Here is a 27,230-nt window from a genome sequence, read left to right on the forward strand (position 1 = left end):
TTCAGATTAACTGCATTATATGCTGAGTAACTAAATGCTGCTAGTCTGTGGTGTCACTCCCAGCAGCATCACGTCATTTCTTTACTCTGACCTTTAACATCAGTTAACTTAGCTAGCAGAGCAGCGAGCAGTTAGAGTATGAACTCTGTGTCAGCAGTCAGCTTGGTCCTGGTGGTCAAAACCGAGTTAACGATAAAAACAATAACAAAATAATGCGTAAAACCGATAAAAACCATGAAAACAATACATTTCACACCTGAGCCTCAACTCTCACAGCCCGGTACCAAACGACTCATGGACCGGTACCGGTCTGAGGCCCGGGGGTTGGGAGGAAGGTGGAGCTGAGGCAGGTGAGTGTTAACATGAATATGTTTCTTCTTATGACATAAAATAATTCCACGCTGTTCGTGTCTGTGGGTGAAATGTGAGGCCGGTCGGCTCCTCTGAGCTGGTTTCCTGTAAGTAGAGAGGAAGTGAGTTTAGCTGAGCCTCCGTTTAGTGTGAGAGAGCAGGAGGAGAGTGAGAGCTGTGCTGAGTAGTGATGTGCGATACCACTGATTTCCTTTCCGATCCAATACCAAGTAATATTCAGGGTGGTATCGACGATACTGATCCGATACCGATACTTTGTGCAAAAACTTATTTTATTTATTGTATCTCAAATTATAGCATCATAATGATTACAGGACATCAGAGTACTTGTTTCCAACAATGACGGCAGCTGCTTAGTTTTAATATTACTCTTATTTCTCTTTGTGGGTCGCAAAAAAACTTTTAACATATTTTCAGGTGAGAATGTAGCTGTGTAAACTTCAAATATCTGAGCCGACCGACACGTCGTCTTCCTAGTGTGGCCACAACACCTCACGTTTTTGCCACATGTATCGCAAACCACGTCTCAGTTTTTGTGGAGGTAAAATAGGTTAGCACATGACTCCAATTACGCTCAGCCATTGTTGTGAGTGCGCACGCCAAGGGGCTGCGAGACAGCCTATTTCGCACATGACTATGAAAGGCGGAAGAGGAACTAGTTACTTTGAATGTAGACAATCCGAATGTTATAGTTTCTTTCCACTGTGTTCCTGTTAATGATAAACTGCAAATTTACCCTAATTTACTAAAATATCGATATTTTAATGTGAGAATCGATTCTAGAACATAAATGATTGGTATCGGAGGAATCGATATTTCAGGATCGATCCGCACATCACTAGTGCTGAGGCAGGGTGAGTGTTAACACCGCTCTGACATTACTGTGTCTCTGTGGCGGGAACAACAGGCTCCGTCAGTGGAGGCAAAAATAATCAGACTTTGGTTTTTCAAAGGAAACAACTTTATGTCGGAAGTTCCCGCACGCTCATTGGATAACGATGTGTCAATCTCGAGCTATTAGCCAATGAGCGTGCGGATTCACAGAAAGACCCGCCTTTATCACGAGACTTTAAAAACTACAATGGCGACAGAAACTCCGTGAGTGGAGTTCAGGCTGACGTTATGAAACTGTGACGTTTGAGCCACTTCCTGTTCTCAGTCCCAGCGTCCTGATCACCGAGGTTTCTGTTGCTCTGATACCTGATATTGATTATATTGGTAAACAGGCTGTAGCATAAACATCCCCAGATAGCAAGGAGACATTGAACAGATGTTGATTTTCCATCTGAACCATCAAAATCGTCATGCTTGAAATGTCAACACAAAACCGATGTTGAAACAACATTGAAATACTGATGAAACCTGACACTGACATTGAAATAACATTGATTCACTGTTGTTCTGTCATCGTTGATTGTTGATCTATTTATAGTTGACAAGGTGACAACAATCACGTTGAAAAACCATTGATTTATGGTTTCGCGGGAAATTAAAGCTGCTACCACTTGGACTATTCCATAGCCCCCCCTCTCACAGTGGTACATCCCTTCAGGTAACCATTGTCTTGTACAGTAGAGCGGGACATTAGATTTACTCTCAGCGGAATTGACCAGAGAAGGCATCAGTTCATGCACTGCACTGGCCTGCACCACGATTAATATAAGGTAAGAATGAATGACTTTTGTTCTATTCGTTATTTCCACGGTTGCATTTGAATAACAGTAAAAAACAAACAAACTTGTTAATGTAAAGTTTCGGACAAAATGTGGGAGCCCGAAATTGTGTCTACTTTCATCTTACAATCCGGCAACAAATAAATTGCACTGCGAACAAAGTCAACAAAGAAAACATTTTCGTTTCATACTTTTCCGTTATATTCCCTTACAAAGCTAGCTAGCTAGCATTAACGCTTCGAGGGTTCCTTTGTTCTTGCCGTCGCCTCGGCGCTTGACCCAGACTTTCGCTCTGTAGTTGCTTTTTAGCATAGTACTACAAAAAATTGTAAATCTGTGATATCCCAGCCAACATGTATATATGGGCCCCACCTGGTTTTTGCGCGGGCTGGATGGGTATCATGTGGGCATGGGCTCAAACTGGGCTTTTTGTATGGGGCCTACTTGGGTTTTTCACATTAAACCCATATGGGGAATCCCAAGTGGGCGCTTTTAGTAGGTCCTAGCTGGGTCAAACATGGGAAACACTTAACTTGGTCCAAAATGGGAAACACACGTAGGACCCACTTGGGTTTTCCACCTAGGATAGACATGGGCTAACACAGACATTTAAGGATAGGCTGTTGTTGTGTGCCCCAGGTGGGGCAAAGTGAGGTAATCAATATATGTTTTAGTATCGATGACACAGGTGGGGCCCACCTGGTCAAACAATATGGGTTACACATGGGCAAATGCAAGTCAGAACCTAAAAACATGCCTATGTGGGCCCCATATGGGGCAAAGTGAGGTAATCAATATATATTTTTAGCACTGATGACACAGGTTGGGCCCACCTGGTCAAACTGTATGGGTCCCACATGGGCAAATGCCAGTCAGACCCTGAAAACATGTCTATGTGGGCCCAATATGGGTTATGTTAAGTTAATATGGGCTTATATTTATGTGGGTTCAGGATTGTTTAGTATATATGGGACCCACTTGGGTTTCTCACATCAAAACCATATGGGCAAAACCAAGTGGAAACATATAGTAGGTCCTTGCTGGGTCAAACATGGGAAAGACTTAACTTGGTCCAAAATGGGAAACACACGTAGGGCCCACTTGGGTTTTCCATCTAAGACAGACATGGGCTAACACAGACATTTAAGGATAGGCTGTTGTTGTGTGCCCCAGGTGGGGCAAAGTGAGGTAATCAATATATGTTTTAGTATCGATGACACAGGTGGGGCCCACCTGGTCAAACGATATGGGTTACACATGGGCAAATGCAAGTTAGAACCTAAAAACATGCCTATGTGGGCCCCATATGGGGCAAAGTGAGGTAATCAATATATTTCTTTAGCACTGATGACACAGGTGGGGCCCACCTGGTCAAACTGTATGGGTCCCACATGGGCAAATGCCAGTCAGACCCTGAAAACATGTCTATGTGGGCCCCATATAATCTGATACATATCTGATGTTTTCGAAAGCGACTGCTGTTCGAATGGTCATGTCGCATTAACTCCATCTTTTACATCAGTGACACAAGACAGACACCAATTATCAGCGCCCAAGAAGACACCGTGAACGCTTCCTGACCATCCCGTGCAGATGTCAGTGAAACTGTTGGGAAGACAACATTGGAGAAACGTTAACATTTTATTTATACTGTATAATCTGCATATTCTGACAGAAATCTGCAACTATCTGCAACTATCCTTTGAAGCACCGCTCCTCTCTAAAACAGCAATAAGGATCATTATTAGGCCATATGTAAATAACAAAATAACTTCATAACTTAAAGCAAAATTGGGAAACGTAAAGTCTGAAACAAGTCTTTGTATTAACGGCCATCAGTCAAACAATACTGTTTGGTCTGGGTCTAAACAGAGCGCGTTGTGTGTGACGTCTTCTTTTGCGCATGCGGGCCGCTTTGAGGGTTCACACTAGAGCGCGTTTGCTGTCACATTTTATTTGTAGTTTGAACAAGCAGACAAGAAAACATGTTGTTGTGTGAGGTAATCAATTTTTTTTTTTTTTTTAGCTCTGATGACACAGGTGGGGCTTACCTGGTCAAACTATATGGATCACACATGAGCAAATGCAAGTCAGACCCTGAAAACATGTCTATGTGGGCCCCATATGTGTTGTGTTAAGTTAATATGGGCATGGGCTCAAGATTGTTTAGTATATATGGGACCCACTTGGGTTTCTAACATTAAATCCATATGGGTGGGCATCCAATGTAGGTCCTAGTCAGTGTTGGAAAGGTTACTTTTAAAAGTGATAGAGCCTTTTATGGAGGCTCTACGATTCTTCTTCTGTGAAGAACCTGAGAAAGTGTTATTTGAATAAAGGAGGACTTATTCCAAAGAAGCCCATCACAGATTGCACACAATCCAGGGAGTTGTGAAAGTCAAATTTTAAAAAGAATCTCAAAAGGAAGTAAGAACATAACTCTCTTTTATAACCTGCAGACAGCACCCATGGGTACCATTCTCTAACAAATCACCCTAACTTTAAAATATTTGGCACAACCTCAGTCTATCACTTCTGCTATCCTTAGGCACAGTCAAATATTCTTTACTTTTCATTTTTGACCCTCTCAGTTTTTAGCCTCAGTATTTGAACTTTCAGTGCTCTGCATGGCCAGGCTCAGATAAGATAAAATAAGAACTTAATTGATTCCTCTTGGGGATATTCACTTGTCACAGCAGCAATAAAATGTGATGAAAACGGACATAAGAATAGAAAAAAAACATTATAGCATGCAATATCAAGAAAAGCAAAAAACCCCCCCAAAAAACCCAAATAAAAAACCTAAGATATAAGTGAATTATACAGAGAAAAATACAGATTTGGCATTTTGTGCAAATTCAGGATTTCCAGTTGTTCAATTAGGACTGTTCACATTAGCAAACATGCAGTTGACGATTTCCAGTAAATCAGACACACTATACTGCATTAGAGAAAAGACCATTAGCTATATTACATATGTGGAAGCATAACTCACTTGAAAAACTAAAAAGACTGTGGAAGTTGAAAGTTTTGGTTGATCAGGTAAAAGCTCCTCAGTATAAAGCTTACTCTTCAACTTGAGTCCCTAAATTATATAACCAGAAATAATTTATATTTTTTTTGAACTGATGCAAAGGGAATGCGGCCTTTCCAGCAGTCACGCCTCAACTGTATGGTGTATGGTGTATTGACACTTGAAACTTTTCAAAATAACTTTTCAAAAACTTTTCTATTGTTTATTTAGAAGAGCTTTTAAGTGAGGTGTTGCTATTGTTATCATTATGATATATTCTGTCAATTATACCTTTATTATTATGTTGTTTTATTTTTATGTTATTTGACAATAATTACATATGATTTTTTAAAACATATTAACCATTCCTATACTTAAAAAACTAAGCAAAACTAAAATTTATCTTTTTAGCTTGTGCATGGTTTGCCTTTTAAAATGTTTGTATCAGGCGTAAAATGACTTTTTAAATAAAGTTGTTTTTTAAAGTGAGCGGTTCCTATTGCAACCAGTGTTCGCGGTCTTTTTTGTTTAAATGAGGGAGGAGCGGATTGCGCCACCTATGAAAAAAACAACTTTTTAAATAAAGTTGTTTTTTAAAGTGAGCGGTTCCTATTGCAACCAGTCTTCGCGGTCTTTTTTGTTTAAATAAGGGAGGAGCAGATTGCGCCGCCTTTGGACTAGTGTGGTCTGTTGTGAGCAGATTTTTCACTCGCTGGTGCCTGGAGTATGTGGAGGACATCGATTATTTAAAGGAATTTAAAACTAACACCAAGGTAAATACTGAAGGTTTGATAAGTTATCATCAATGGTTATTTTAGTTGCTTTCTATACTTGTCCTAAACTGTATAAGGGTGAGAGGCATATAACATCCTTAGCTAGCAGGTGAAACTGGGTTAATTTACTGTCATTGTCTTTGGCAAACATAATTAAAAGTTACTCACAAAACTCCTACTGCCTATATTCTACTTAGTAAAGTACATTTTATCTTATCTTATTCTGTTTCCATAGCACCAATATCTATACAGTTTGTGAATTTACATAATATAATGTACACCGCGTTTTTTTTCTCCCGTTGTGCATCTGCAACCAGGTATTTTTAATTAATTCAAAAAGTAATGATTTTTTTATGTTTTAGTACTGTGCTTTAGTGGATTCCCGCTCAGGTAATGCGGCCATTATGCACTACTCAGTAAACAAAATGGCAGTTAGTCATACAGTACCACATGACATACATGTGCAATGTTGCAAGCTCACTTTATAGGGGTGTAAAATATGAGATGATTGTTTAAATTACTGCAGTAGATGCCTGCAGCTTAAATGTTTCATTATCTGAACGTGAACCTACCGGTCACGTCTATGGTAATGTTACCAGATATGCATTTATGGTGTGCAAAAAGAAGGGGGGGTGGGAGAGAAACACAGCTTTTTCAGCTTAAACACAGCCTGGATCACTCTCTTAGGCTACGTCCACACGTACATGAGTAATTTTGAAAACGGACATTTTCTGTTTTCGTTTAAAAAAAATGTGTAAACGCCAAAAACGAAGGAAAATGCTGCTAGGAATATGCCAAAACAGCAGGTGGCGATATATTCCTAACGTGTGGAAATGTTGGCCAATCAGAAGTCATGAAGCCTCGGTGGGAAAGAGTAAACAAAGATGGAGTCCTATGTGTGGAGGGACAGTAACTGTGTATATGTAAGCATTGAAACACTGCATAGAGTAAAATTAACAGTAATGGTATTTTGTCTAAGTCCGCCATTGTAGAAATTCATTTCACCGAAGCAATAACCTGGCGCAAGGTGTGACGTCAAAAAAGGCACAGACCTTTGATGCAGAGTTTCCTCTGTTTCCCTACATCCACACCTAAAGGCAAAAACGGAGTTTTCGAAAATCTCCACCCTGGCATGAGTTTCAAAAAAGTCTCAGCTTTCAGTAACCGAAAATGCCGTTTATGTGTGGACGAAAGGTGAAAACGCACAGAAAAATCTGCGTTTTCAAAAATACCCGTGTATGTGTGGACGTAGCCTTAGATACTGTGCTGTTCCATCTAGTTATTGGTTACTGAAAAATGTTTGGCCAAGGCAGTTATTAATTTAATAAGTAAGTGCAGCTGTTCAGATCAGATGGTGATGTAGGAATATACAGAACATGTTACTATAGCTGAATGCTGTGTAAAACACTAGTATTAAATCTAACTCCCGTTGATGGCTTAATTAACTATTTAATAAATTAAGTCTTTCACTGAATATCCCCCTATGCATAGTTAAGTAGTCTATGTAGCAGTCTACTGCAGGATGTCCAAAGTGCAGCCTGCAGGTCATATGTGCCCCCCTAAGTGATTTTGTGTCATTCAACTGCAAATGAAACATGTTAAAATTTTATAGTGCTTGTACAGCACACAGTTGCTGAAGATAGATAATTAATAATATTTTTATGTTCAGATTTGTTCTGGGATATGTCACCATTTATATATATCTTCCTGTGACTTTAAAGCCTGTCAGCTAGTTAGGTACATTTTTGCACTGCCAGTGTTTGCTGTTGGAGTTGATCAGTTTACCATATAAACACTTGCAGTGCATTTCAAACTTCTAATTACACTGTTCATTTTGTGCATTAGTAAGTAAATCTCTTATATTGAATTATCCTGGAAAAAATGGAAATGTTTGCAACTTTTTCTTTCTCATGTACTTTCTTTTATTTCCTTATGACATTTAGATTCTTTGGGATCTCAAACACCATCTTTGAGATGTAAGTCATTTTCATATTATTTGTATTACTTATTAGCCATATTCAATAGCTTGCACGGATTATTTTGAAAAGTGATGGTTAATGGGACATCTGTGAAAGGACTGCATTACTATTTTTTTTCTTCTTCTGGTAATCGGTATAAATGTTTATTTAGCTGCAGGAGTCAATAACCAATTTCATAATTAGACATCTATTGAAATTTCAATGTTTTGTGCTAACATAATGCCAACAGTGCTTTCTTCACATGTCCCACAACTTTTGCTCTTCCCCTCACAATTGGAGTTCTCTCTGAGCTGCTGCTGTCAGGTGCATCAAAACATTTTACATTCCCTTGTTATTCTAATCTCTATCTGAGTTTAGGACTCCAAACATTCACACCTGCTGTCAGTAACCAGAGCTCACAGGACTGTAAGTAGTGCAGCACATTAAGGTGAATTGAATTGAAATCTATACTTTATAGAAAGGTTTTTACTGATAAAAGTGGTAATAAACATGGTAACCAATAAAAATGCAGGCTTGCCGATTTAAAAAAAAAAGAGAGAAATTACTCCTGTAATCTCTAACAGTTTTTTTTAACAGCAGGTGTGAGCATCCACAGTCGTTAAGTTTTGGTAAAGATTTAAAAATAACATAACATTAAACATTAAATAAGTTTGATGGTGTTGACAGCAGCAGCTCAGTGTTAATCAGCTGATGGTGAGGGGAGCAGGAAAGCGTTTTTCGTCATAGTTGTTGGAGTTGTTTAAGATGCTGGTATTCATAGGAAAAAAATTAACTGAGTTGTTTTCCATTCTATAGAAATTGTGTATCTACTTTTTAATAAGTGTTTCTGTTGATGTTCTTAATTATCATGTATTACAGATTTTATTTTTAAGCAACAACATTTTAGCATGCAATCAGAGCATGCCTTACAGTACAGTTTTGTAAGCTGTGCACACAAAAATAGACTGTTATTTTACAAAATTGATCATTCAGCAAATGTAAATCACTGCAGATTTTTTGTTTTAGGTGCACTGTATGGGCTCAAAATGTGGTCATAAATATTTTGTACTTGTAAATCAGGATTTGTATGTGTAAAAAGAATTTGTGTGTGTGTAAAAAAGATTTGTATGAGAGTAAAAAAGATTTGTGTGTGGCCAAAAACCCCCTGCACGTTACAAGTACGAATTTTGACCCTATTTTTCTTCCTTTCATCTGATTGCTCAATGTCATGTCAATCACAAATGTAACAATCCAATCAGAAAACAGATGGGTTTGGCTGTCGGAGGGGAGCTTTTTTGAACTGCAGGTCCTTGAAGGGTAACACAGTTTGAAGCAGGAGGATCTCTATATAAATATCTGATAGAGGCTAGGTCCCCTAACTTTAAGCAGCTGTTGAAAGGATAAAGTTGTGGTATATCAGTGGTTAGAAATACCATTATTACTTTAGGATTAGTTTAACACAAAGTCAGGGCTGACCTGGGACCATTGCTGTGAGTCACAGTGCGCAGCATGAAAGTCCTTTCACATCGGACGCAGGATGTGCTGCTAATGCTAACTAAAAGCTAAGGATCCAGAATTTCTTGCGCTGGCTGCTGAACTCTGTGGGTTTTTGAAGCAGCTCTACCTGCACTAGATGCACCTGCTCCTTGTCGTTTCTATCTCTGACTTTATGTCCTCTACAAGAGTTTTTTTTTTTTGGCTAGTTCTTCAAATGTTCAATAAAAACATGTATGCTAATTCATAACGGAGAAAGCTTTGTAATGAAGACTGTAATTTCCAAAACTCTGCCTTCCCCCCTCCCCCCCACAGCGCTGTTGAAAAGGCTGTGGAAGTCCCGGTATTAAGCACGTAGACCTGTGACACAAAAATCACCAAAGTCGGATGACCACAGACTGTTTTCCCTCCTGGTGATGAAGGAAAACGCTGGGCTGGCATGTAAAAGGGCATTTATTCCCTTCAAAGACCTGCAGTTCAAAAACGCGCCCCTCCAACAGCCAAACCCATCTGTTCTCTGATTGGATTGTCACATTTGTGATTGACATGACATTGACCAATCAGATGAAAGGAAGAAAAATAGGGTCAAAATTCATACTTGTAACTTGCAGGGTTCTTTTTGGCTAAGTCCACACACAAATCTTTTTTACGCACACACAAATTCTTTTTACACATACAAATCTTTTTTACGCACACACACACAAATCTTCTTTACACATACAAATCCTGATTTACAAGTACAAAACTGATTTACAAGTACAACATATTTATAACCACATTTTGAGCTCATAGCACTGTAACAGCTAGAAGGAACTCCTCAAAATTAAAGGCAGAATAGGGAAATACATGGAAATAACCATTTTCCTTCAAGCACATCAGCAAAGTTAAACTGGTATACTTGATAACTGTTGTTATAAGTATCACATGAATATGAATCCCCACAATTATAGATTTTAATTGGGAAGCAACATGCAGATGTACAGGAGGACTATAAACAGCAATTTCTATCACATACAACTCTTTGAGAAAATACCAGCAACAGTGATAATTTATCACTTGCTGATTTATACATTTTACAGTGTAGATTGATGGAAAATCTCCACTCTGGCTGAAATGTTTTTTACAAACAATGTTTCCACATACAGTGGCTTGCAAAAGTATTCGGCCCCCTTGAACTTTTCCACATTTTGTCACATTACAGCCACAAACATGAATCAAGTTTATTGGAATCCCACGTGAAAGACCAATAGTGGGGATGGTGTGTTCAGAGTGTGTGCAGTGTTAGTTTTCTGCCACACATAGCGTTTTGCATTTTGGCCAAAAAGTTCAATCTTTGGTCTCATCCTACCAGGGCATCTTCTTCCACATGTTTGCTGTGTCCCCCACATGGCTTGTGGCAAACTGCAAACGGGACTTCTTATGATTTTCTTTTAACAATGGCTTTCTTTTTGCCACTCTTCCATAAAGGCCAACTTTGTGCAGTGCACGACTAATAGTTGTCCTATGGACAGATTCCCCCACTTGAGCTATAGATCTCTGCAGCTCATCCAGAGTCACCATGGGCCTCTTGGCTGCATTTCTCTCTTTCTCTGCAGCGCCCTCCTTGTTCGGCCTGTGAGTTTAGGTGGACGGCCTTGTCTTGGTAGGTTTACAGTTGTACCATACTCCTTCCATTTCTGAATGATGGCTTGAACAGTGCTCCGTGGGATGTTCAAGGCTTGGGAAATCTTTTTGTAGCCTAAGCCTGCTTTGAATTTCTCAATAACTTTATCCCTGACCTGTCTGGTGTGGTCTTTGGACTTCATGGTGTTGTTGCTCCCAATATTCTCTTAGACAACCTCTGAGGCCGTCACAGAGCAGCTGTACTGACATTAGATCACAGGTGCACTCTATTTAGTCATTAGCACTCATCAGGCAATGTCTATGGGCAACTGACTGCACTTAGACCAAAGGGGGCTGAATAATTACACACACCCCACTTTGCAGTTATCTATTTGTAAAAAATGTTTGGAATCATGTATGATTTTTGTTCCACTTCTCACGTGTACACCACTTTGTATTGGTCTTTCACATGGAATTCCAATAAAATTGATTCCTGCTTGTGGCTGTAATGTGACAAAATGTGGAAAAGTTCAAGGGGGGCGAATACTTTTGCAAGCCACTGTATTCCTCTTCAGAATATCTTCTGCAATTTTTTGGATTGCCGTATGTGTGAAAATGGCTCACACTTCTATTCTGCACACAATCTTCTGTGTATTTTAGTGAAATGGATTACCTTCTTGCCAAATCACGGACGAGGAGAAGGAGAATTAAAGTTAGAGTTCAGCAGCATTTACAGAGCCTTGCTTTAGATGCTGTGGAACTTGCAGAGAAGGCCGTGGACCAGGCTTTGCAATACACTGAAGATGTGGCGAACAAACATTCGACTGTGGATGAAGTGGAAAATATTGAAGATATAGAAAATAAAGATGAGACTATCAACAAGGCAGAGGACAATGTAGAGGAATATTCGAGTAACAGCTTGGATGAAGATTTACCTCTGGATTTTAATAGTAATGACTTTTACATGGATAGTGAAGCGGATGACGAACAAAACTGTGACTTTCCTGATGGGGAGTCAAACTCTGATGCTAAGAGGAAACTTGCTGAATGGGCAGCAAACCGAAATGTGTCTCATTCTGTGTTGTCAGAGCTCTTAACCATACTTTTGGAGCTTGGTCTAGATTTGCCAAAGGATCCCAGAACTTTGCTCAGTACATTAAAAGACTGTGAAGTGAAACAGATTGGCAGGGGAAGTTACTACCATTTTGGTCTTGAAAGTGCAGTATTGTCAGAACTGAAAATGATAAATCAACATGAACTGAAAACTGATACATTAACCATTCGTGTTAATGTTGATGGTTTGCCTCTCTATAAGAGCTCTAATATGCAACTGTGGCCTATTTTAGGTAAGATAGTTGAACTGCCACAAGCAAATGTTTTCATGATAGGTATATATGCTGGTCCCTGCAAACCTGAGTCGGTGAACGACTACATGCATGATTTTATAGAAGATGTAAAAAAGGTCACAAAAACTGGTATTGTTTTTAATGGAAAACACTTCAATGTACCCCTTCCAGATGCTTTTATCTGTGACACCCCAGCTAGAGCTTATTTAAAATGCATCAAAGGTCATGGTGGCTACAGTTCTTGTGAGCGCTGTACACAGTATGGTGTTTATGTTGATGGGAAAGTTATTTTTCCAGATATGGATTCAAGTCTCAGATCAGATTCTCAGTTTGAAGAAATGTTAGATGAAGATCACCACAACTCCAAATCACCTCTTCAAGAGCTAGGCATTGGCATGGTTTCAGCCTTTCCCTTAGACTATATGCATTTAATTTGCTTGGGTATTGTACGTAAATTACTTGCCCTGTGGATTAAGGGACCATTGCAGTGTCGGGTTCCTTCTTCTACTCTGTCTGCCATTTCTGATCACTTAAAACAGTGTAGGCAAAGTCTGCCACGCACGTTTTCCAGAAAGCCACGGTCCCTAATGGAGTACAGACAATGGAAAGCTACAGAATTAAGACAATTTTTGTTGTATACTGGACCAGTTGTGCTTTTCCAGAAACTGTGCAATCCACAGTACAAGAACTTCCTGGTTTTGTCATCTGCTATGAGGATACTTTTGTCTCCTTTGTGTAAAGAGTACTGTTATTATGCAAAAAATTTATTAAGATGCTTTGTTGCCAACTTTGCTAAGATTTATGGGACTAAATTCTTAGTTAACAATACACACAGTCTTTTGCACCTAGCAGATGATGCTAAAAAGTATGGCCCTCTGGATTTGGTTTCATGTTTTCCATTTGAGAATTATTTGGGACAGTTAAAAAAGATGGTGAGAAGACCACAGGATCCTGTACAGCAAATTGTCAGACGAGTTTGTGAAAAGCAATTGTATGCTCACAGGTCTTGCAAAATGCCAGAGGGTGTACTCACACAACCACATACATCTGGACCTATGATGACTGAATTTTTGGTCCATCATTCTTTTCAGTACAAGATGTACAGACATGGAAATCAAATAATCTCCACCTCCAATGGAACAAATTGTTTTGATCTTGAAGGCAAAGTTGCAGTTGTGCAGAACATTGTGCTGTTCATCGGAGAAATACATGTTTTGTATGAACTGTTTGAGACTGGAACAGCGTTTTTTAACTACCCTATTGATTCAACATCTCTGGGTGTACATTTGTTGTCAAAACTGTCAGGTCATCTTGCTAGTGCTCCTGTAACTAAATTTACAAAACCAATTATTTTGTTACCTTTTTGTAATGCATTTGTAGCTTTGCCTCAGCTACACAGCATGTAACTTAATGGCGTTTACAGGATGTCTTCATTCAGTGTGGTCGAGTTTGTGGATGAAGTTGACTCTGATGGCTGCAAGAAGGTAGACATCATTCCATCAGAGTGGTTCCATGACGCAGAGAGAAAATTATGCTGGTGGCCTCCTGCGTCATTAGTGAATGTGACAAAGGCTGTAAAGGAAGGAACACCACCAACCAGCAACTGGATACTCTGCAATGTCCGTGTCATGGGAAATGCAGGTAAGTTTGACTTTATTTGTACACTACATCTGTATTTCCTTTTCTTTAAAAGTTTATACATGAACATTTTATTTTACTTGGAGGCTTTTGAAAATGTAAGGCCCTGTATTGTTGTATGTTTCTGTTCTGTGTCCTGTGTACTGTTTGTTTGTATATGTGTTTTCTGGCTGCTGTTACAACCAAATTTCCCCTTGTGGGACAATTAAAGGATTATTCTGTTCTATTCTACTGGAAACCGTTTTTTCATTGTCATTGTTTTTGTAGATTTATTTCTTCTTTACATTTTATCTTACATGTTGTATTCTGTACAATTTATGTTATAGCAACTTATGCAAATGCCAGGGCAAAGTTGCATCAAGCAGAGTATTCATCAGACTTGACGGACAATGAGAATGGCATAAGAAAAAGAAAGTAAGTGGTACTAGCATACAAACAAGATGAAGTTTATTTCCTTCTGAAACAGTGTCATAAATGTTCTGTGCTTAACCTTTCTAGGCCAAGTGTTAAACTGATGAAGAATCAACTGAGCAGCCACACTGAATCAAGTGAGCCTTCTGATTCAGATGAAGAACTTCCACCCACGCCTCCAGAACAACTCCTTAAGCGACCCTCTGGAAAAAACAATAGTGTAGTCGCCAGCCCCGCTGCCCAGAGTGTCTCCAGCCCCGCTGCCCAGAGTGCCGCCAGCCCCGCTGCCCGAAGTGCCGCCAGCCCCGCTGCCCGAAGTGCTGCCAGCCCTGCTGCCCGGAGTGCCGCCAGCCCCGCTGCCCGGAGTGCCGCCAGCCCCACTTGTGAAGCCATGTTCTCGAAAGTACTTGCCATTTTAGAGGAAGTGAAGGAGACTCAACTGGTTCATAGCAAGATGTTAAATGCCTTGCTGAAGCAGAAAAATGGTTCAGTTACGGAGGTCCCTGAAGGGGTTGTTTTACCTCTTAAAACCCAAGACGATGTTGAGGCTCTTAATGGAAAACTGGAGGACTCCAGTCTCATGTCTGCTGTAGTAAGTTTTTTTTTCCTCCCCATTCTGCTTGCCACTGTTCTTTATACAGAAGTCAGAAAACATTCTTTGATATATTTTCTGAAAGACATTCTCCTTCATGATTTTTTTTGTATACAGCACAATTGGTTTCATTTAACACAGCAAGTCTTACTGGTCCTGAGGCAGCAAAGCAGGCCAGAGACCATCACATCTGCTACCATGTCTTTCTGTTGCTATGATTTTTTTTTTTCTGAGATGTTACTTTTATACCACATGTTTACCTTCCAGAAAGTTACATTTTTTTATTCTAATGAAGCATTTGGTTCTGACTTTGATAACGGATAGATTTCTTATTTTTGTTCTGCTATGATAGTTTATGCAAATTCTGGCCAGTTCTTATTTATTTTAACCCTTTAGCCCCCAACCCGTCGCTGATGACAGGTTTTTCCAACCTGTCTCTTCCAACCAGAGCTCTACCAGGGGCCCAACACGGCTGGACTTATTTAGAAGAAAAGAGATGCCCAAAAACAAACCACAGGGCCAAAGGTCACAAAATTGTTTTTGTTCTGTTTTACAATTAATAATTCAAATTGCCTATTCTAAATCTTTTATTCATGTACATTATGAGTGCCTTTTTCAGTTTAAAAAAAACTGTAAAATTTCAAGTTTGTTTTTTGCCCTTTTCTGTTATTAATCCCCGATTACACTCTTATAGTATACTGTAGAGAAAAAAAACTACCAGATGTGGAAAGTAGAAGTAATCCTGAAAAAAGGGATAAAAGCACACACTCTCACAGCTGATTTTATGGCACTTTTACAGCTAAATCAACAAAATATTCACAGGTGTCCTGCTTAACATTATGGATAAATGATAAAGGGGTAAGGAATAGGGGTGGGTTTTGATTATAGACTTATCAAATAAAACCCATTTTAGTTTGGAGAAAGTAAATGAGAGCAGGCACATGCATTCTGCACAAAGATGTAAACACAAAGCGCGGACCCGCCGACGGATCAGAATCAGTGAGATGTGGCCTTTCTCAGCCGACGGCACTTTGTGTTTTTTGTGTTAGATTCTGAAGCTGCAGGTTTTATCTTTCTCCAAACAATATTGACTGAACCAACAGCAAAAGAAGATCCAAAGCACACTGAAAATTCCGCTTCACGTAAACATCGTCATGAATTCCCTCTTACTTTTGCTTGGTTTTGGTTTTCCACCATGGTAAAATCACACTTCACGCAGAGCTCGCTGTCTCTCTCTCACTCTCTCTCAGTGTACTTCAAGAACCGTTTCCCATCTAAAAATCTGTTTTCTGCATTTACAGTGCTGTCGCTTATTTTTTTCCCTTTCACTTACGAAGGCCTTTCTGCCTTTAAATAGGCTGCTGAACAAATTTAAACTTTTTAAAATTGTGCAAAATTGCAAAATGTCTCTAATAAAACCTTTGTAACTTTGCTCTGCTTCACTTCAGCAGCATCAGGTAATGTTCAGATGTTGATTAATTATTTTCTTTCGTTTTTGATCTACTGCAGAATATTTGTAAGGTCATCTGCTATAAAATCCCAGGCCAGAAAATCGGCTTCATGTTTTTCTGTGTTTTATCCTCAGTTACTTTGATACAAAGGCATCTGCTGTGATGCTTACACATTTCACAAATGTCAGCTTTCTTTTATAGATATAAAAATATGGAAATGTACTGATACGTGATCAGGCGATAGTATTTATGACTGTCTGAGACAAAAGTTCTCCGAATCGAATCGATTTGGGACCTTGTGAATCGGAATCGAATCGACTCTAGAAATCTAGAACCCAGCCCTATTAAGGAACTTCAATTCAATTTTTAACAGTTTAGCTTGTGTTACTACCATATTTTTTTATATATATATGTATTTTATCTCCACACAATTAACATTAAGTAATATGTAAAGCGTCCATTTATCCTCCATTCCTGGTCCATTATCTTAAGCTTAGGCTGCTCCCCCCTGCGACCCAATCCGGTACTAAGTAGAGAGGCCCAGACTTTGCTCTCTCCAGTCACTTGGCCCTACTCCTCCAGCGGACTCCCAAGGCATTTCCAGGCCAGCTGAGAAACATAGTCCCTCTAGCATGTCCTGGGTGTTCCTCTGGGTCTCTTCCTGGTTGGATGTGCCCAAAACACCTCCCCAGGGAGACATCCTACCCAGATGCCAGTATCTAATCTGTCCTTTTTGTATGTTCCCCTCAGGTTGCCATGGTAGCAGATATAGGGGGAACAAGTGTAGATGATGCTACAAGGAGAATGATGAAATTACTCATATCACCCGAGCTTGCCGTGGAGTACAACTTGCTTGGCCGACATGGGAAGAAAAAGTTCAGAGATTTGCGCCTCTTTAATGTTGTGTATGGTAAGTTAGTTTCACTTGAGACACTTTTTTTAAATAAAGTGTTTGAAAGTGTAAGTGAGATTAGTTATTGTGCCATCTTATATATTTGAGGCAAGAAACTGAAATAAACATTGTTCTTTGTAAATCATCACCAAAGGAAGTAAGCTACGGTTACCTTTACTTTGGCTTACCCATTTTTCTTCTTCATTTGCAGAGGCACTGAAGAAGAATTCTTTGACTGCAAAAGTCAACCTGCAAGAAGCAGAGAAAGCTCTCTCTAAATTGTTCACTGGCGCTAGAGACAGAGGAGGACTGAGGGCTGCTAGGGGACAAAATAGACTAACGGCTCTGTAAAAAAACATAACATACACCCCTGCTGATTCAAGACAAGGTTCTGGGTTTCCCTTATTTTTTCCCATGTTGCTACAGTTCTCTCTCTAAGCAATTTGAATGTAGTTTGACATTTCTAGTTTTTTAAGTTCACACTCCTTGGAATACAGTTACTTAAACCCACAGTTGTGGGACAAAATAAATGTGAACAAAATGTGTTTTGTGTCCCCCCTTGATGTTTCTGTTTGCAGTCAGCTTTAATATTTTTAGTGTCTTTGTGTCACAGAAGCCGTATTGGCTGTCTGTTAAATTGATTTTGTGGCTGTTTTTCTACATGGGACCCGCCCAGTGCCAGAAATTAGCCAATTCAAACAAGAAGTAAGATGCAACTACAGAACCCACTGATAATGCCATTCCAACTTTTTAGCTCATGTTTTCCTCATGTTGTACACACTAAGAACTAGAAAAATGGGGCCTGGGTGGGTTTCTGTGTACTTTGCCCAGTTGGGGTCCATTTAGTTCCCAGATTTTACCAATATAACACCAAGATGGGCTTATAAAATGGGGCCATTATGGAACCCGCGGACAATCCCACTTAAAACCCACTTTTTAGCTTATGTCGAACCCACATGGTACCCACAAAAAACTTGAAAGGTGGGGCCCAGGTGGGTTTCTGTGTACTTTGCCCAGTTGGGGGCCATTTAGTTCCTAGGTTTTGCCAATATAACACCAAGATGGGCTTATAAAATGGGGCCATTATGGAACCCGCGGACAATCCCACTTAAAACCCACTTTTTAGCCTATGTGGTGCCCACATGGTACCCACAAAAAACTTGAAAGATGGGGCCCGGGTGGGTTTCTGTGTATGTTGCCCAGTTGGGGCCCATTTAGTTCCTAGATTTTACCAATATAACACCAAGATGGGCTTATAAAATGGGGCCATTATGGAACCCGCGGACAATCCCACTTAAAACCCACTTTTTAGCCCATGTGGTGCCCACATGGTACCCACAAAAAACTTGAAAGATGGGGCCCGGGTGGGTTTCTGTGTATGTCGCCCAGTTGGGGCCCATTTAGTTCCTAAATTTTACCAATATAACACCAAGATGGGCTTATAAAATGGGGCCATTATGGAACCCGCGGACAATCCCACTTAAAACCCACTTTTTAGCCTATGTGGTGCCCACATGGTACCCACAAAAAACTTGACAGATGGGGCCTGGGTGGGTTTCTGTGTATGTTGCCCAGTTGGGGCCCATTTAGTTCCTAGATTTTACCAATATAACACCTATATGGGCATTTAACATGGGGCCATTACGGAACCCGCGGACAATCCTATATGGGGCCCATTTTTCAGCCCATTTCCAAACCATATGGGCCCCACATATAAATGTTGGCTGGGATATGATTGATAAACGTAAAGGTAACTGTATAAATGTGTTCAATGACTTTGTTACTTTTAATGATTGGAGAGCACCCGCTTCGATTCGCACTCAATTCAAACTTTACGTTGCACGCTCACCTAACTTTACGTTGCACGCTCACCTAACTTTACGTTGCACGCTCACCTAACTTTACGTTGCACGCTCACCTAACTTTACGTTGCACGCTCACCTACCTTGTGTTTGCACCTTTTGTCCACACGTAAACTGCGTTTTATTATTTATTTATTAGTTTTTCGCCTCTCACTGCTTAAGCCATTAATCTTTCTGGAATTGTTTTTTTAAACAGATGCGACCTCACAAAAGATATTAGCTGCTGTCAGACCTGACGACAGCTGTTAACGAACTCCGTGAGGAGGTCAGAGCCATCCGCCATCCCTGCTGAAATGAATCGGTAGATGCTGGGGTACTGCCTCTGGATTTGCCCTTGCACAACATTGAGGAGCTAAACAATGCAGAGGCAGCTCTTCAATCATAAGAGGCAAATAAGGCAATGGTAAGTATATAAAGGTTATGTACACTTTGTAACTATAAAGTGTAATAGCTGTCAGATGTGATTTAAATACATAACAACGGCCTGTTGATTAAACACACAAGCACTTGCATACACATTTAAGACATGAGACACGCTAATTCCATCTCTTAAAATGTGTCTATAGGTGAGACGCTTTGCCTTGATTGGAGGGACCACACTGGAGGTGCGAGTCCGCCGTGTAATGGCTTATGCCATTACAAATGAGCTGGCCTCGGTACTCAACTGGGCAGGGAAAAAAACCAAGGACCAGACAAAGCAAAAAATGGCATTTAAAGATACAGCGCTCTGCAAATGCATATATGGTGGTAAGTTTTACAGTTTTTTTGCTATATTACTTTGTCTTTCTTAATAACAAGACTTTCATGTCCGGTTAATCTGGAGATGGAGTCTTTGGTCTTTGGCTTGTTTAGTCCTCGGGTTGTAGTTGTACAGCCCGAGGACCCCATGTTTATTTTGTTTTAAAGGCTACACGGCACACCATGCTAAGACTTATCACTTTTTCCGCTCATAGCTCTTTGGGAATCAAATGCGGCAGTTTGCAGATTTACGCCTGGTGACTTTCATGTTTATCAGCCTAGGAGTTTACATACTTTCTCCCCGCTGAAGACAGTTAACAAGAGCTTATTCATGTGCTCTAATTCACTTTTTTTGTTTGTGTGTGTGTATTTTTTTCCTAGATGGCCTGACGCAGCAGTTAGGGGCAAACTCTATGTCCGAGTTTGTCTTTGCACAAGCAGTGCAGAAATGGCTCCGATACGCCCCAGATCGTATGGGTATGGGTGGTGCAGGACGCACATCATGCATCCCCATCCCAGAGTAAAAAATTACAAACTTCTGTGAAACATATAAATGTAAATAGGAAACTGTCTTTTAATAAAGTATTTAGCAAACGAAACATGCCTATTGACCTTTTTTTGTTTATTTTTTTTCTCTGTTACATCACATGCAATGCTTTCTTATTTTAGGATATTAATATTGACATGATACATTGTGAGACATTTGTTGTTGTTTTTTTTTTATAAAGGGTGTCCAATTTAAGGAATAAGTACAATTATGTGTTTAGGTGGTTTAAGTATTGATGGAAACATGCAGTAGTTTAGTATTGGTTAAAATACCTATAAAGAAAGGTAGATTTCCAGTCATGATTTAACTGTTGTTTTAATAAAAAGCAACTGTGCGAAAGAGGTGGAAAATCAACACCATAGCTCAACAGTGTTTCAATATCAGAATCTGACATTGTTTCAATATCAGAATCTGACATTGTTTCAATGTCAGGTTTCAACATTGATTCAACATCAAAACCTGACGTTGTTTCAACATTAAAAAAGGGTGCAAGAGTGACATTAGGTCAACGTCACATTTCAACGTTGGTTCAATGACGTCGCCTGATATTGACTCCACGTTGTTTCAATGTTTCCTTGCTATCTGGGTCAGGTCTGTTCTGAAAACTGGCTTCATTTTTTCAAAGTAAGGGAATATCTGTGGTCTGATACCGCGGGCTCATGGGCTAAGGACTTGGATTGACAAGTCAAGCGCAGATGATTGTGTTGTTTCTTATAAAGGCTTGTGTGTGTGTGCCTTCCTGTGTGTGTCCTTGTGTCAGTGGAACTGAATCAGTGTGTTAGAGAAAGTGCTCCTCTGCTGTGCCGTCATCGTGTGGATGCTTCTTTTAAAGTTGGAACTCGTGTTTTTATGATCTGCTTCATTTCATTAAACCTTTATTTCTAACCATGAAGTCCCTTTGAGGTTACAGCCTCCTGGTTAGGTTTAGGCTGTTATTGTGCTTCAGGCTGAAATATGAGGAGTAAGGAGTGGGGCTGGTTAGCCCTCATGACCCTCACCATTACACATACGTCACAGGACAGTGTTTACCACAGAAACTCCATGAAATGATCAATGAGAACTTTAGAAACCCGTCAGTGTGATGCTTGCTGTACAACAGCACCTCTGAGTGTGTGTGTTTACCTCTCAGACTAACTCCACCCTGACATCAAGAAGATGGAGGAAAAGGATGGAGCAGGATCTGCAGCATCCAGCTGTGTGTCTGTGAGGAGTGACTGGTCCAAAGGAAAACCTCCACTGTTCAGTAATGAACCTGCAGCAACAATGTAAGAGAGCTGCTGACTCATTTATTCAGTGTAAATAATGATTTTTGATGCAATGGGAGAAGAAAAATGACAAAAACAGTTTAAAAAATAAGGATTAAAATATTAAAAACTATATTTTTGAGTTTCCTGATGTAGTACAAAAATATATGAACATAACTGTATATAGGACAGATATTTTACGGTTCTTTTAGGCAGCACCAAAAAACAAAAAGACTATTTTTAAGCTGTCTGAGGTAGTGAGTCAACATGTCACACTGGGTCAAAGGTCAGGGAGTAAAAGTGTGTTTTAAAGGAGGTTTAAAAGCAAAGGAGCCTGTCGAGGTAAATCGTTCCATAACTGATCAAATTCAGTTGGTGGACCTCTGTGTGAACTCAAGCATCTGGTTCACAGAGAGGATAACCCTCAAATGGGCTGCACAACATTATATAGTGAGACAAAAACAGAGATTATTGTAGCCATCGCTCTCTCGCATGGACGTGGCAGTCTTGCTGTCTGCTGCGAATCCTCCCCGTACCTCCGTGACCTCGTCTGGTATCTGCTCCCTCCTCTGTAAGAGACAGTAAAGGAAAACACGTATCTGCCTAGTCTTGAAAATCTAATCTCATCATCCATTGTTCTTCTAGGGCCTCTTCTTCTTGTGGCCTCAGCTAACTGCTAATATTTAAATGGCTAACATTAACATGTGTGGCAGCCAGGTTAACATTTATGATGAACTATGATTAATTAACTCATGTTGAAACTGGAGCTTTACTGACCTGTGAAATTCCTCCTAAAGTGTTATTCAGTGTTGTGACAGTCAGCGGCTTCAGCTGCTGCTGGGATGGGCTGTGGCAAAGAGAACAGAGAAAATCAAAATTAGTTTTGAGTGAGTTTTTCTCTGAACTAAAAGCAAGGAAACAACAATATATTCTACATGGTGAAACTGATGGTTTATGGTGTTTGGGTCTGTTTTTCTGTATTTATGCAGATAAAGTGTAAACTCAGATGAATTATACCATCAAATGTTAAAGGAAAATATCAGGATGAGTGTCTGTGAGCTGAGAAGGACGTGAAGCGAGCAGTTTATCCCAGAGCTGAAGCTGCTCTGTGTGCAGAGATGAGCTCAGATTCCTGCTGTGATTGATCAACAGTCACAGAAATGTAGACTTGTAGTTATTACTGCAGTATGGTCACAGCAGATACTGATAAACATGTATTACGAGGATGGATGATCAGGTTTCTCACTCTCTCCTTTAAATCTCAGTTATTTTCTTCTTCACAGTTTATCTGTTAATTTATTAATGAATAACACTGAAAGAGTTTCTGTTATATTTCCCCTTGAACATCACCTTATTGGGGCGGCATTAGGAAATAGCCCCCCTCCAAAGAATGAATAAATGAATGATGATATAATAAAATGATTAAAAAGCAGAGCTCAGAGTGGTAGAATGGTCAAACATGGATCCACGGGTGGTTCAACTGCATTTGGTGATGTGACTAAAACAATTCTTTCAAATAATCCCACCATCAATGGGATGTTGTCTCCTTTACTACGGTTACTTTACTTGGTCACTGTGTGAATTTCTTTTAAATGAACCAAATTCTTTTATTTGTTGGTTATTACATATTTAACCTCTAAAGTCAGGAAAGGAGGAGATGAGGCCTCAACAATGTTGGGTTGTAGCTGTGGTTCAGGTTAGAGTGACATGGAATAAATGTAAGTCAGTGAACTGGAAACATGACTGTGTTCAAACTTTTTTTCCTTTTTATAATGAGTCTAATCAAAGGTGTACAGAAGTATCTCCACTTTGACTTTTCTGTGTCACCATCAGAGCTTCTGCACAGTGTGGAGAAAGATCCAGAAGCAGAGCTGGACTGCAGACAGCCAGTCAGAGCAGCTGTGTACAAAGTAAGACTGAACATCTGTCTGCTGATGGACTCATTTCTGAAAACTGGACTTCATGTGTTGTTCAGACATTGAAGAGTTTTCTTTCTCTTTAGTCTCATTGTTTTTCTTTCTTTCAGCAGATGTTGGTCTGCAGGAGGTTTTAGATGAACATAAGATCAGTCTGAGGAGGAGATGTGAACATGTGACTGAAGGAAGTGATGAAAAAGGAAGTAAAACCCTCCTCAACAGGATCTACACTGAGCTCTACATCACAGAGGGACAGAGTGAAGAGGTTCATACCCAACATGAGGTGAGGCAGCTGGAGACAGCTTCCAAGATGGACACCCTCCATGACGCTCCAATCAGGTACCAGGACATCTTTAAGGCCTTACCTGACCAACAGAGACCCGTCAGAGTGGTTCTGACCAATGGCGTGGCTGGTGTTGGAAAAACCTTCTCAGTGCAGAAGTTCACTCTGGAATGGGCAGAGGGCTTGGAGAACCAACATGTCCGTGTGGTGGTTCTGCTTTCCTTCAGGGAGCTGAACCTGATCAGAGATGAGCAGTACAGTCTTCTGGAGCTGCTCCATGTTTTCCATCCAACATTACAGAAGGTCACAGCAGAGAAGCTGGCTGTCTCTCAGCTTTTGTTCATCTTTGACGGCCTGGATGAAAGCAGACTTTCATTGGATTTCACCAACAGGAAGCTGCTGTCTGATGTCACACAGAAGTCATCAGTCAGCCAGCTGCTGACAAACCTCATCCAGGGGAATCTGCTTCCCTTCGCTCTCGTCTGGATAACTTCCCGACCTGCTGCAGCCAATCAGATCCCTCCTACATGTTTTGACAGGCTAACAGAAGTACGAGGCTTCACTGACGCCCAGAAGGAGGAGTACTTCAGGAGGAGATTCAGTGATGAAGAGCTGTCCAGCAGAATCATCTCCCACATGAAGACATCCAGGAGCCTCCACATCATGTGTAGTATCCCAGTCTTCTGCTGGATCACTGCTACAGTTCTGGAGCACATGTTTACTACAGAGCAGAGAGGAGAGCTGCCCAAGACCCTGACTGACATGTACTCACACTTCCTGCTGGTTCAGACAAAGAGGAAGAAGAACAAGTACCACGAGGGACATGAGACGAGTCCACAGGAGCTGACGGAGGCTGACAGGGAAGTTCTTCTGAAGCTGGGGAGGCTGGCGTTTGAACATCTGGAGAAAGGAAACATCATGTTCTACCAAGAAGACCTGGAGCAGTGTGGTCTGGAGGTGACAGAGGCCTCGGTGTACTCAGGAGTTTGTACAGAGATCTTCAAAAGAGAGCGTGTGATCTTCCAGAAACCAGTCTACTGCTTTGTTCATCTGAGCATTCAGGAATTTCTGGCAGCAGTCTACATGTTCCACTGTCACACCAACAGGAAGACAGAGTTGCTGAAGAACTTTTTGGGAAATGTATCCTCTCTGGATGATTTCCTTAAACGAGCCATGGAGAAATCCCTCCAGAGTAAAAATGGCCACCTGGACCTGTTTGTTCGCTTCCTTCATGGCCTCTGTCTGGAGTCCAACCAGAGACTTTTAGCAGGTCTGCTGGGTCAGACAGAAAACAGTCCAGGAACCATCCAGACAGTCATCAACAACCTGAAGAAGATGAACAGTTATGAAATCTCTCCTGACAGAAGCATCAACATCTTCCACTGTCTGATGGAGATGAACGACCTCTCATTATTTCAGGAGATCCAAGAGTTCCTGAAGTCAGAGAACAGATCAGAGAAGAATCTCTCTGAGATCCAGTGCTCAGCTCTGGCCTTCATGCTGCAGATGTCAGAGGAGGTTCTGGATGAGTTGGACCTGCAGAAGTACAACACATCAGAGCGGGGACGATGGAGACTGATTCCAGCTGTGAGGAACTGCAGAAAGGCTCGGTGAGTTCAGATGTGATCATTAACATCATTGATCAGTGTAGGTTAGTAGTTTAATTTTGAAAATAAAATCAGATTGTAACCACAAAGTGTTTGTGTCCGTACGCTGCAACCTTCCACACCATTCCTTTATTGTACAGACTCTGCAGCAGCTCCATGGATCCCAAATCCAAGAGTGGAGAACTGATTTGAAGTGTGTCACATCCATGCAGTCACAGCTGTTTCCACCATGTTTCCACTGATATTAATCCTGTTCAATGACATGTTTCATATCAGTGAATATGTTCTTTAGGACGTCCACTGACATGTTTAAGTGTCCTGCTGGAAATCACTCAAATCATCCATGAAATCCATGAAAAATCCTTTTAGTGTTTCTAACTTCACCCTCTGTCCTCTCTCTCTCTCCATCCTCCTCACTGCTTCTTTCACTGATAATCACACAAACATCATATTCAGCTACAAAATAACACAATAATATCATCTGATGATCATTATTAGAAGAGCAGGATCCATATTTGATATCAGAGTAACACACTGCTTGGTTATGTGCAGTCATCATCAGTGACTGTGGGTCAAACAGAAGCTCTCTGATTGGTTGCTGACCTTGGTCACCTGTCGACTCTCACCTGTTTGTGTTTGCTCTCTCTTTGCTGTCTCCATCCTCTCTCTCCTTTCTCTCTCTCTCTGTCTTTGTACTGCCACTCAGGTCCAATGGAAACAGTGACATTTAAAAACCAATCAAAGACAAACTGATCCATGTCAGGTTATAACAATATTCAAAGTGAATACAGGCTGCTGCTGGACACAGACAGGTAACAATATTTTAACTTGCTGTCACCTGGATCTGGACTCATAAAAACTGAAGCCCTGAACAGGAATACAAATCATTTTCTGCCAATTAGAGACACACCAGCAGATAATGGCTCAGAAAGCTAAAATGAGCCAATCATTTCTGTGTGTAGTTCCCCTGAACTCAGATCTGATATCAGCAGCTCTGAGTTCATTCATCATTATTGTCCAGTGATGAGATTTCTGCTCCGTTTGGTAACAGTCAGGAGGTTTTTCCTGCGTGTGGACGTGAACAGTCGTACCTGACAGCAGATAGCAAACAGAGATCATCTTTCCAGCTGGAACTCTTCACTGAGCTGAACTCATTCAAAATGTTCTGGAGTCAGATTCAAAACAGGAAAGAGACAAAATGTGTGTCTTCACTCTGACTCTGAATCAGATCTCAGTGACAGACTGTGGACATTATGGAAGCGTAAATGTGACACCATCTTCCTCCTTCATCTGCAGATTAAAGCCAAACAAAGATTCTCAGAAAAGTCTGCAGGTCTGAGAGAGACTCAATCGTTGTGTCATGTCAAACACAGTAAGAGGAGCTGAAGCACAGATGTGAAGAGCAGATTCATCAGATTATGACCTCACTCTGTTTTGTCTTCATATAAATTCAGTATGAGATTATAATGCAGATTTTCTGCTTTTATAAAAACACATTTTATATTTTCTATCATCACAGACTGGCTCAGTGTCGACTCTCAGAGTCTCACTGTGAAGTTGTGGCCTTAGCGCTGAAGTCCAACCCCTCCCATCTGACAGAGCTGGACATGAGTTGGATCAACCTGCAGGTTTCCGGTGTGAAGCTTCTGTGTGCTGGACTGGAGAGTCCAAACTGTCGACTGGAGACTCTGAGGTGAGTTCACTGACTGCGGCTGTTGTTGTTTTTCTATATTTCAGGTCTTTGATTGATGTTTGAAAATTTAGTTCCTAAATGTTCAGGATGTGTCTGCAGACAAATGTGAAGAAGTTTGAGTGCTT

At 40.5% G+C, this 27,230-nt stretch overlaps 4 protein-coding genes across 5 annotated transcripts in view; all 4 read left to right on the forward strand.

Moving 5' to 3' along the window:
- Window positions 1-27,230, forward strand: part of LOC102796743 (NACHT, LRR and PYD domains-containing protein 3-like) — a 155,761-nt gene that overhangs the window by 79,638 nt on the left and 48,893 nt on the right. The gene's annotated exons all lie outside the window — the stretch shown is intronic.
- Window positions 336-27,109, forward strand: LOC148105916 (protein NLRC3-like). Its single transcript, XM_087838983.1, has 5 exons — window positions 336-350; window positions 21,492-21,627; window positions 23,440-23,516; window positions 23,633-25,415; window positions 26,932-27,109. Exons 2-5 carry the CDS (start codon window positions 21,518-21,520, stop codon window positions 27,107-27,109), a joined length of 2,148 nt encoding a protein of 715 aa, XP_087695109.1. The 5' UTR covers window positions 336-350; window positions 21,492-21,517.
- On the forward strand, window positions 7,634-17,566 carry LOC148105917 (uncharacterized). Of its 2 annotated transcripts, none has more exons than XM_087839013.1 (6): window positions 7,634-7,807; window positions 13,655-13,872; window positions 14,196-14,283; window positions 14,368-14,872; window positions 17,074-17,233; window positions 17,427-17,566. In XM_087839013.1, exons 1-6 carry the CDS (start codon window positions 7,713-7,715, stop codon window positions 17,564-17,566), a joined length of 1,206 nt encoding a protein of 401 aa, XP_087695139.1. In that variant the 5' UTR covers window positions 7,634-7,712. The 2 variants fall into 2 exon arrangements, with proteins under 2 accessions (XP_087695139.1, XP_087695138.1); XM_087839012.1 differs by lacking the exon at window positions 7,634-7,807 and adding an exon at window positions 12,196-12,231.
- Window positions 11,831-13,637, forward strand: LOC148105918 (uncharacterized). The gene has a single exon (XM_087838987.1). It carries the CDS (start codon window positions 11,850-11,852, stop codon window positions 13,635-13,637), a length of 1,788 nt encoding a protein of 595 aa, XP_087695113.1. The 5' UTR covers window positions 11,831-11,849.

Source organism: Neolamprologus brichardi, chromosome 3, assembly GCF_056152115.1.
Source record: "Neolamprologus brichardi isolate AB-2024 chromosome 3, ASM5615211v1, whole genome shotgun sequence".
Lineage (NCBI taxonomy): Eukaryota > Metazoa > Chordata > Actinopteri > Cichliformes > Cichlidae > Neolamprologus > Neolamprologus brichardi.

Coding starts and splice junctions, on each gene's coding strand:
- LOC148105916 (XM_087838983.1), top strand. CDS start 21,518: ATGGAGGAAAAGGATGGAGCAGGATCTGCAGCATCCAGCTGTGTGTCT. Junction 21,628..23,439: donor AATGAACCTGCAGCAACAAT/GTAAGAGAGCTG, acceptor TGTCACCATCAG/AGCTTCTGCACAGTGTGGAG. Junction 25,416..26,931: donor AGGAACTGCAGAAAGGCTCG/GTGAGTTCAGAT, acceptor CTATCATCACAG/ACTGGCTCAGTGTCGACTCT.
- LOC148105918 (XM_087838987.1), top strand. CDS start 11,850: ATGGATAGTGAAGCGGATGACGAACAAAACTGTGACTTTCCTGATGGG.
- LOC148105917 (XM_087839013.1), top strand. CDS start 7,713: ATGGAAATGTTTGCAACTTTTTCTTTCTCATGTACTTTCTTTTATTTC. Junction 7,808..13,654: donor TCAAACACCATCTTTGAGAT/GTAAGTCATTTT, acceptor TGGCGTTTACAG/GATGTCTTCATTCAGTGTGG. Junction 17,234..17,426: donor CCTCTTTAATGTTGTGTATG/GTAAGTTAGTTT, acceptor CTTCATTTGCAG/AGGCACTGAAGAAGAATTCT.